Here is a 12,104-nt window from a genome sequence, read left to right on the forward strand (position 1 = left end):
ATTGCGTTCACGTATGAGTTCTACACTTGTTTACATCGCCTCTGGAAACGTACAAAGGAACCGTTTTCTCACTCTATTGTAGATGAAAACCGATCCGATACCCTACAGGTTTGTACTAGACATTGTTCTACAGCAGCGTACCAATTGTATTAAGAATAAGAACTCTCTCAGAGGGAAGTTATCCGGATTACGTAGTTATAATCTTTTACCCCAAAGGAATCCAAATATTATAGTCTCAACGAGTTGCGTGGGCGTAAGAACTACCAAAATGAATCCCTCGCTGACTGGAATTGACCAATCAATATTTAGTTTCTCCCTGCAAGGAGGTTCCTATATCGCCTTCATTTTTTTCCTTCTTAATAAAGGAAAACACAGCAAGGGTTAGCAAAAAAATAATAATAATACATGAAACAGCTTGCTTCATCCTTACTAAAATGCTGGAGTATCCCATTTCAAGAATAGATAAATTAAAAATATATATAATATGAGAGAGAGAATTATGAAATTTCACGGAGCTAGTTTGGATAAACCTTTTATCGGTACAGGCCATAAACCAGTCGAGATTGTTACGAACTAAAAGGTACTCTTAACTCGTTCCCTAATCTATTCTTTTCATCTTTTAACTCATCTGTCAAAGAATCTACCAGACTAATACAAACACTAGGTACAATGAATAGAAGTTGAATCTTCTCAAATTCAGTTCAATTCTCGCGTGCATACAATATTTCACTTCTAAACATTAGATAAAAATTTCGTACCTTAGTAATCCTTAATTTGAATTTCTAATATTTCAAAATTAATAAACCCTTTTGAAAATATAATTGTTTTGGATCGAGGTTTTAAATTTAAGTTTCGAACCTTTTGCGCCTTTCGTATCGAAATATAATACGAAATGGGGATTAGTTAGAAATTTAGAAATAGGATATTTTTAATTATATATTTACATAGAGAACTAATGACAAAAGATAAACATTTTCGACAAACATCTAAATTGAATTTTAAGATGAATTTAATTCCGAATATTTTTTAAAATACTGGTTTATAGGTTAAAATAGGCTTACTAAAAGTAGTGTCAAATTAAAAGAAAAATAATAATAATAATAATACGTTAGACCAAGAATACATTTTAAAATAAACTAAGAATATGCTGCTTTACCAACTTACCATCTTTTCAGATGAAGTATTCGAGTGTTGAAAATCAAATTTATAATTAGACTAAAACAAACTTGGAATTTCGGGGAACTAGCCCAACTTGGAAATAAACACGAGTGTTAATTCCATTTCAATAGAGCTCTTTACAAAATCCCATTTTGTTGAAAAGATGAACCGAATGCCCGTACATCCTTTCGCATTACCATAAACTTCGGATGTTAGCAGAAACAAGGCTTAAGAATCTATTTAGATAACTGAATGTATTATATTACGACGAGTTATATTTACAAATGCGTTTCCTTGAGATGTAAATTAAGATATAGTTTCAAAGGAGCTTATGGGACTCCTTCATAGTAAAGAGAACCATTAAATAAGAAAATTAAATAATAAGAACCATATTACATAGCGAATATTGGGGAAGCCTCTTTAGTCTAGCCCTTAATACAAAACCCGCCAAGATACGTTGAGGAAATGTCTACACAAGGATTCAAGCAAGACCGAATGAAGAGTACATCCCAGATCTAAATATTCCCAGTTCAGATGTACACAGTACACCGAATACACGCTACACGTAATCATTTTAGCACCATCATGGCTTCTACACCAATTACTTGTAGTAACTTTCCTCTCGATAAATACGAACACACCGAGAGCTAAGAGATTTAATGTTTGAGAGCGCAGAACTGTAGTACGTGCATGGCTAAGAAAGACAAATGGCTTTTAGATGTTGTTAAGCATTGATGTTTGCAAGTCACCGGGCCGCATATGCAATATTATTATCAAAAGACGTTACGTAAATGGAATTCCCAAGTAGCTCGTTCGCCAAAGCTAAACACTCCCATTAATAATTACAAATGACGTTCATAAGATTATAGAATTTAATTGCTGATATAAGAGAAGCTATCCTAAGCGATATCCCCATCTCCTTTGAGGCTCTAGAAAGGTACACACTAATAAGGTAAAATGATCCTAAAGATCTCGAGCGAAATTAGAAGGCATAGAGGAGGCGAAGAATCACTATAAGATAAGGAGGAGGCAAAGAGGATGAAAAGGACTGGAGTATAAATGTAAGGCATCACCTTTCACTCTTTAGGATCCGAATTCAAAGACACATGAAAGGTTTTCTCAATGATGTTTACGATAATATAAGAAGACGCGGTTTCTAGTTTCTTTGGTAGACCAATTAGCGCTCTAATAATTATCAAGAACGGATCCAAGGTAATAAGAACGAAGGGTCATAGTTTCAGCAAGCACTGATAGAGGGAGGCGCGGAGAGACTAAATTCTTTGTCCGGTACTGAGCACTGGTTAGGTACTGCACATGCGCAATTAACGCAACAGAGAGACAAAAAAAATAGAGAGAAATTTGCTTACAACATTACATCGCCTCTGGCTCCTCCTCGGCTGCGCATGCGCGTGAGATACAGAACCGTCTGTGCCGTTCAAGTTACGTTCTCTCATTTTCTACTTCCTCCATGATAGATTTATCCTCTGTTACCATCCTCGCCTATACTTGGCTAAGAAGATTCTTCCGCTAATATTTACATCACGTGAATAATGGCATACAACTAGCGCGCCCTATTAGGCTTCGTAATTAAAATTCTGTAAAATGGGGCGACATTAAACAGTATATAGAATGAATGAAGACAATAATTAATATTCAATCCATGCTTTTGGAACTTTAAATACTCCATGGTAGCAGCGTTTATAATAGGACTATTATCGCGGTGTTAGGTAACCCCATTGACCGTTAAGGAAGTCATTCATTTTCCTAAGACGCGCTAATCGGATATAGGTCTAGATCCGGCCAATTCGAGCGTTATAATCGTCTACCTATACAACTACTAAAGTTTCCTTCAAGGAAAATTCAAACTTTCTCTTACGTTTCAAGAGAAATACATTAACACGAAGTAACTATATATTTCAAAATATCAGATATTATTCGATATCGTTTTCGAAACCGAATTAAGCGGACGACTTCGGTTTAATCTACATTTGTTGTGAGCCTCTTCAGAGGCGAGAAGAGAAGAGAATAAACAGATGTATGAAAAGACAGACGCCGAATTGCATTTAAGACATACGCGAATAAATGCTCGCGTCAAGAAATCTCCATCTTCATCATTTTATTCTTTCCGGCTTATTTTCTCCGATTCGCTTTCGAGTTTCGTAATCTTTTGTTTCTTTGTTCTATTTACGAATTTTGCTCTCATGATCTTAATCTTTGTTTTACGTAGATAAGAAAAATCAAGAAGTTGGACACTTCACCGCCAACCTCTTAACAATTCGTAATTAACTCATTATCCGATACCCAAAACCACGATCGTTAATAACACGCTTTGTTTTTCCTATTTAAACAGTATTTGGCAAGTATTAGACACCCTAATTAAGACTGCGGATCACGTGGGACGCTAGGGAAGCTGAGTGGAAACGTTTTTAACACGCCCTTATTCCCTAATTAAAAATCATTAAAACGTGTTGTTATACGGCTGTAAAGCTCTCTAAATTTAAGGGGAACCCCTTAATAAAGGTTGGAAAGTCATCCGATAACTTTAAATTAATTGGATGAACTAAAAGATAAGCGTTTCTAAAGAGAGAGTAACCAAAAATTCCCACGTGTAAAAATAAAAAAAAAATAAACTCATTTTAATAAATAATTGATTTTTCCAAATTCCCTACACGTTTAAGTTAAAACTTTTGAAGACACCCCCCCTTTCCTTCGACACCAAGTATCATTACTAATATAATTATCTTTTAAATTCACTGGAGGATAAACCAAGCGGGAAAAAGTGAAAGTTTGAACTTAATTTATATCACATCTGAGAACGTAAAGATAAAAAATTAAATAAATAAATAAAAAAATAAGAAATTAATTTAGTTTTTTTTCTTCTAAGAAATTTTCAAACAATCTTTATATGGGTTATCGTAATCAAAAGTAGATAAATTTGAAATTAAGAACTATAAAAATAAGTGTTTGTAAAGATAACTAAGTCAAAATCCGTCAAAAAAAACCGCAAGGTTTCAGGGCGAAGTTAAGCCAAGGCATTTTTACTTTGAATTCATAAAAGCCACCCATCTTGGAACATAAAATAACTTCGGCTCAATTTACTTCTACTCTTAACATTATAACTCTCAGGAGTACTCGGAATGAAATTCTAATCCTTAAGGGAATTAGCAAAGAGCCTAACACAAACTCACACACACACACAGAGACAACGCATGCAGCCAAAACTCCTTGAAAAGCTAAAACCCGGCGTTAATTTTTTATCGGTGAAGACGTGCGAAAAAGCGTTATTAGATGGTCTTAATTCTATTACTCTTAAGTGCTACGGTGGTATAGAACCAAAAGAAAAAGAAGAAGTAGAACCCAGCAGCCAACAACATCCGAGACCACTTTGATAAAACAAAAGTGAATTTGGGCGGAAATTCAGCGCGCAGGAAATGGGTAGGAAAGTGGTCCAAAAATCAGACAATGCTATCTAGATATCTTCCTCTTTTTTTCGTATTATAACGGTATAAGAAGGGTTTAGCTTGGATTTTATGGCAAGCCTAGAAAACTCTCTTTTCCGTTTTTGGCGTAAAAGCCTTTCTTATTAGCAGATATTTTCTTAATGCATACCATGAGAAAATCCGCAGAATTTGGGATTTATGCTAAGCCTTCAATTTACAACGATTTGGTTTTATATTTATTTTTTGTTTGGAAATTTATGTTAAAGAAAAAAATGAAAAAGAGAGGGAGATTAAAATTGAGTTTTCCCGCGGAAAGGATTACGTCTTATCTACGTAACAACTTCCTTAAAATTCATACTTTTTTCCGTTTTTCTTAAGCCTTTGCCTTAAATAAAGTGTGCTTGCTCCAAAAAGGGAGGTAATTACAGGAGTAAAGTAAAAATATTACCTAAACTAATTTATGGGTTAATAACTCGAAACCTTTAAATGTGTTTCAAGTATCAATAAACCGAAGGAAATTATCAAATATTGAAAAATTAAACCGAATAAAACTTAATAAATAAATATTAACCGTATTTGCCAAAAATAAATTTACACAGTTATAAAAAACGACAAATATTTGGGGAACGCATATACTTTTAAAAGCGAAATTATAAGTTAATTAAAATTATCTCCGAAGTTATTATTAACCGTTTATGGCATTGATTATCGCTGAACCATATTTTTAAAATAAAAAAAAAAATTTAATAAAGATATCTTACTTGTGGTATCTTGAAAAGTCGTAATAAATTGGCCACTTGTATCGATGTAACGCTGGAAGCGGCTCCCAACACTCCAGAAACGGTTTTTTGTCTTATGCTTGGTATGGAACCATCGGGGCAGTGATAAGAACCATCGTCAATGTTGGTTATTGAACCTAAAAAATAATTAAAATAATTAACTTAAAATTTTAGATACCGCGGATAATTAAAAGTAAATAAACTCTTCTCTTGAAAATAATTAATAATAAAGATATAGTATGACAAAGCATGATAAGCCTAAGTAAGATTAGTATTTAATATTTAAATAACATATTCTGAGGAAATACGCAAATTAAATATTTGGAGAGTTCTCTTCTAAATTCTGGGACGTTTCTTTGAATACAAAAGTTAATTTTACGTATACTATAATTAATATTTAATGAATTAAGAGTGCTCATACAGTTGTTTTAATAATTAACGTTTAAATTTTCGTAAAAGTAAATTAAAGAAAATGTATAATTAAAGATTAGCAAGATTAAAGTGTAAATAATTTAATATAAACTTCCAAGCCTCAGATTCTAAAAAAAAAAACGTTTTTTGAAAATATACAGGGTATTCCAAACAGGTAGGACCCAACCGAAGTACAATGGGAAATCAATTTTGAGTCGAAAATGTTCTATACTTCTATGACAATTTGATTTTCACATTATGATTGGAGCGTTTTAGGGACGGCCTCTCAAAATTTAATTAAGAAACTGAAAGATTTTCGACTCTAAATGTTCTTCGGTCTCTTTGTATTCCTGTATTGTTTGGTTTAAATATTAACTTTAAACTTAAATGGGTGTATATTTAAAATTAACGAGATGAAACTAAAAACCTTTAAGGTAAGCTTTTAGGATTTATAATTAATTACCGCATTTTATAACAACAACGGTAGACGCCAACCGCTAAATTAAAGATTCTGAAATCGATTCAAGGCGCTTAAATTCGAGATGAGAAAAATTTATTTAACTTTTGTCGTTGCAAAAGAAAAATAATTAATAATACTACCTGTTTTTAATTAATTACAAAAATAGGATGGGATATGTTGTTGCAATTAAAAAAAGGGTGGAAGTTTGATTATTACGCGAGGCAAAGTAGGGTAAATTTGTCCTTAACAACGATGACAAGAATTCGTGTTCAAAAATTGTAAAGGAACTTAACTAAAGTACAAAAACGATACACGAAAAAAAGAAAAAGAATCTTGTCAAGCCTTTTGTTTTATATAAGCTCCTTTATTCTTTAGGAAGCCTTCCTATCTTTTAGGCAGGGGCCTTTTTTCGTTACCGAGTCTTAACGGGTCTCTAAACATCTCGAAAGAAATTAGAATAATGCAGGAAAAGAATTAAAAGCTCGCGAGAGCGTAGCAAGGAATTTATACCGAGAGATAACGCCGAAGTAGAAGCTCATATTTTGAAAGAAATACTTAGGACTAATTATTATTTAATCAAGAAGCTGAAGTTAAAGAAAGACACTCGAATCTGAAAAATTCATTAAGCCTATTTTTGAATTTCTTATACTAAATAATCAAGATGGAATATCGATATGAATCAAAGTTCAAAGTTCGATATTCCTACGCAATTTTACTTCTATTTTATATAGTTCAGTCACCTCTCTACTTTCCTCATATCTTTAAGACTTGCCAAAAAACAAAGGATGCGAGCTGAGCTTAAGAGAGGAGAACCACCATTTTTCTACGTCGGTTTTTTGCCTTTTGGGACATTAAGGGGGTTGAAAAAAATTACCGCCTGAATTCATTTCTCGGTAAAAGAAGGACAAACAATATTCGTATTAAATTAAAAGCCAAAACTTTCAACAACAACAAAACTCTTCTTGATGCTTTTTAAACAATGCTTATGAATATTCCAAGAAGTGAAGTATTAACAAAAGCTTTTATCTTTCATCAAATAGAGTTCTACTGGGCATGCGTGAATTTTTCTGCGTTTTAAAGTTATCAGAGCATTGGGAGCTAACAGTTCTGACCCTGAAACGTCACACCCTTCTATCTCTTACTGGAGTTTCACCCCCCATAACGGTTGGAAGCAGTATTCTACGCGCAAAAATACCAACCAGAGGGGGGCTGAGTGACGTCAGACTATCTCTTCCCCTAGCCAGTTGTAGCTCCCTATTGGGAATGGGCATCAGCATTTCCGTTAATCTACGCTTACTAAGTTAAAAGCAGACGACAGACAGTGCCCAATCACAACAGTAAAGCTACTACTTCAAAATGAAGTTAGTGACACGCCCCTACATAACACGTTTTTTGGCCCCTTAAAATAATGGGATGGAATGGATGAAGTGTCATACTTCTTGATATTGCGTTACTTATGTCCTTATTAAACAATGCTTCAGAATATTCTTTATTAAAAAAAATGATATTTAATTAAAGATAACGGCGCCTACGTTGGATTCCAGTTGTCGAATACTTGGGAGCTTATGAATATTAATTTACAGTATTTTTTTCTTTCTAAAAAAATACCAGCAATCTAGAGCATGGTATTACCATACAAAATTTTCAAAAGGACCAAGGCTTATCAATTTTATTTTAATTGAAAAATAATTTTTTTAAAAGCTTCTCTGTATCTTTTCCCTTTCATTTTTTGTGTAGAAACAGTATAGAAGATAAGGCAACGCTTAGGGGTAAAAATACAAAATGATTTGAACATACTTAATCATTTTGAAAACTTAAACCTTGGTCTACTTTTACGGAACTAGTGGTTGAGGTTGTTAAAATTCATCTTACCAGTCATTTAAATTGTCCAGTAGATTGATTTAATTTAGGAGAAAACCTTCCTAAACTACATATTTTAAGATCGCACCGACACGTTCAACTGTACTAAAACAGAAAGATTTAGGTTCTAGCAGACTAACACCGTCATAGCCTGTCACCATGGAGCCATAAATAAGCATAGGAGGCCTAACTGCAATGTAAAACTATTTCAATGAAACTCATAATCAATCCCATAAATTTACTACATTGAAAACGGCAATAGTTTGAAGGAAATTTTGCAATTTTCGCACTTGCCACTATAAATAAATATTTTTCCCAATAGGCTCAGATTTTTGAATAAATATTTTCTTACAAACTTTGAAATTTGATTTGATTTTTGTAGCGTTGACCGATTCAAAAGATTTCCTATAGCAGTATAGACCCAAATATAATCATAACATGAAACTGAATGTTATTTAAAGGGAGCGTATTAAAATTGCAACTTTTCATCAAAGTTTCTTTAGATAGTCTTAACAATAGAGGTCAGTCCATTGATCAAAAAAAACGAAATTTCAATCCGATTAAGCAAATCAGATGAATAAATTTCTTATAGGTCGTCCCTCGTGATAAAAAGTATGACCAAGAATGCATAATAAAAGAAGTGTACCACATTCATATATAATCATAAGCCTACCATACATTCCATAAGTATGGACATTGCCGATGTTATAGGTTCCAACGGCAATTCCATACTTACAGAAATTATTATAGACCTATTGTGTTGTACTAGTTAGCTAAGTCATTCCTAGTTAACTTTATCCTATGGAAGGTAACGTATATGGACAGTACGTCTCATCTACTCTTGATATAAGATTAAGTCTTGCACTCTCAAGCTAAGCTAAACTCAGGATTCAGGAATGGAGAAGCTGCTAAGCCTAACCCTTTCTCCTTGAACTCAATCTCGCGTGATTTTTTTTTTTAGGAAGAAGCTGATAATCCCTACTCCTTCAATGGGCACGGACAAAAACCCTCGTAACTTATAAGGCCCAGTCTTCACCCAAGTTCCAACAGCTAAGCCTAATACGCTAAACCCTCGGCTTCCTCATCTAAATTCTATTGAAACGTGAATGGATGGTCGGTCGGTCCCATCCAAATGCTACAGGCTGAATTCTAAAATTCCTTTCGCTATACTTTCCCCATTTACTCGTGTTCTCGCTTCATTACCAACTTCCGGGAAGTGGAAGTAGATTAAATAAAAGTTATAGGTAACGTGCACTAAAAGGGTTAGAGATATTTCCACCCGCGTTTCATAACTTCAACCGGCCTTCAGGATTGCCAGAAATTTGTAACTCTAGCATCTCAAGTTTGGAACTGAATGATAACTGAATCGAACTGAATTCTACAAGCTTTTCAGACTGTTGTAAATAACTGTTGAATTGCGTAACAGTATCATAACTTCGTTTCATCAACTTTAGACTGAATTTATATTACATTTTTTCTTGGGTTTCTATGCAAAATACTGTATAGCCGGCAATCGAGTATTCTTACACAAATTTTTCGACATAAAACATCTTATCCTTTGAGTCTCTTATTTTCCCCTAGAATTACCATTGGAAAAAAACCGAGTTTCCAGTTGTAGGTATAATTCCCAAGGGGCTGAACAGCTACAGCGCCTACAGAAATTTCTTTGAAAATGTGATTTCACAAGTTTTTGAATTTTCGTAATAAATTATGTATGAAAATACGACCTATTGCTTGGAATCAAAGACTATCCTGTATCTATATGAAAGGGATAACTTTGACAAAATTTCTAAAAAAAAAAATAAAAGAAAAAAATCCCCAAAGGAGCTCGAAATCTACTTAAATTTAAACATCAAAGGGCTTGTCCGCGAATGTTTTACGATGTTTATTCAATTTGAGACACTGTACAGGGTGTTTCTGATAAGTCTGAAGGCATAAATTAAGGGGGTAAATTGATTTTGAGTCGAAAATGTAACTTCTATCTCCATTTTGTTTGCCCAAAGGGACATTGTTTTCGAGTTATGATTTGATTAGTGTTTTAGGGATGACGTCTTAATTAAATTAGAAATCATAGTCTTAATCAGTTTATTAATTAAATTTTAGGGGTCATACTTAAAATACTTCGACCAATCTTAACTCGAAAACAATGGCCCTTTGGGCAAAATTTCATAGAAGGCATAAATTAATAATACTCTTATCTTCAATACTGCAGATAGAAACATTAATTAATTTTAAATATTAGTCTAATAGTTATAATTTAGCTGAACCCTACCTCCCTTGCCAGTCGAAGACAAACAAATAATAGTTTTATTAATGTTCTGTAGAATGAAAACAAAACCCTTAAAGTGGAAAAACCAGATTTCTTAATTTAAAATTCCCCAAATCTTAAGATAATCCCAATGAGCATTTCTCGAGAAAAATCAATTAGGAATTAGAAAATCCTAATTAAAAACTGTTTTTATTCTACTAGGCCTAAAAGGCTTTTTAGAAAATTAAAATCTTGTCAATGTGTTCTGAGAAATCACATAAATTATTCACGAGACACGGTTCCCTTTAAACTATATTATTCCCCATATCAATTCTATTCCACGAATCAATATACGGGTCATGCACTCTCGCATAAATAGAGTCTTAGCTCTCGTTCACTGATTTATTTGAACCAATAGAGACAAAAATCATTCCAGGATGTTATAAACCTTGTTTTCGTACATTTTCCGCCTTCAAGTTCCATCGTTTCTGGAAATGGCATCCCAGTAATCAAAAGCCTAAACGCGCAATTTCGATTCCAAATTGAAAAATACCGAGTCATTCTCCGAAACTGTAATTTCGCGTTAAGCCTTGGTCACGTTTACGAACTAGGCTTAGCTCTAGATATTGCAATATAGCTTTTCGAACTTATTTACCGAAAGTGGCTCGCAATTAAACTTAAGGTTTTTTGGTGAAACATCGCGCGGATGATCTTAATTAGTAATGAGAGTGATTACTTAGAAATTCTTTCAAAGTAACCGAAGTTTGTTTCGAACAGATCTATTCCAAGAAATTAGGCTTAACAATTACCCTTCGGTAGGCGATTGTTAAGTGCTGCCACGTAATGCCATTGCATTTGTATCAGAACTAGCTTCTATTTTTAAGACATAGGGGGCGTCCTTTACGATACCGTACTGTACGACCCTACCTAAACGCTGAGGATGCTGGGAAGCCTTTAACTGGGGGTACAGAGCTAGGCAACGTTATAGGTATGGGGGTTTCCACTCCGACCCTCTCTCCTTCAAGGTGAAATTAACTAAGAGTTCGGCCTCTGTAAGTAACTCTCGGTAAATGTGAACATATCTTCGGTCAGAAACTGGGGCAAAGACAAGTAGATTACTACAGATTTTTTGAGTGTACAGCAAATACCGGGGAAAAGAACCATACTAGGGCCAAAACCAGTACACGGCAATAAACGACGTATTGTGCAGTATACTCGGTTTTACACTACTCAGATGTTAGATTAGGACAGCGATCCATACGGTAAACTCATCTATGTTTATCGAGAATCTCTCTTCCCAGTCCGTCGACTGTTCAAACAGTTAGTTATCTTAATTATAACACTGGTTCATTCCAGGGGAATACCTTGATTCGATTGATTTAGAGAGGGTTTAGATCTAACTTAGTATAGAGTTACCTAGTGTCATAAGGTTGTATATCCCATAAGTTGTACGCTGGCTATAAACGAATAGCATAACACCAAGAATCTAAAATATCACAAGGCTCGAATGTGTTAAAAATTAATATGATTATTAATGAAGAAAGGTGATTGGTCGACCTAAGAAGCTACAGAAAAGGCGTAGATACTTTTATCGTAAACATGAAACTACACTACGGAAGACCTCTTATACCCATCCCAAGTTCCCGCGTTATATTCAGCTATATTTCAATTGGTTTTTGGGCATGGTTATTCAGACTAACTTTTCCATCTTTAGTCTTCGAAAGTTTCATACTTATAACTAATATATA

General features: G+C 34.0%; 1 protein-coding gene across 1 annotated transcript in view; it reads right to left on the bottom strand.

Moving 5' to 3' along the window:
* The window catches only part of LOC149702501 (metabotropic glutamate receptor 6-like), a 77,515-nt gene that overhangs the window by 58,342 nt on the left and 7,069 nt on the right, over positions 1-12,104 (bottom strand). The window contains exon 2 of the mRNA XM_089867124.1: positions 5,360-5,514. Coding sequence (XP_089723250.1) covers positions 5,360-5,514 — 155 coding nt within the window. The remainder of the gene's footprint in view (positions 1-5,359; positions 5,515-12,104) is intronic.

This window comes from Phalangium opilio, unplaced genomic scaffold, assembly GCF_054372755.1.
Source record: "Phalangium opilio isolate 3A_F unplaced genomic scaffold, DU_Popi_V2 ptg000017l_1, whole genome shotgun sequence".
NCBI lineage: Eukaryota > Metazoa > Arthropoda > Arachnida > Opiliones > Phalangiidae > Phalangium > Phalangium opilio.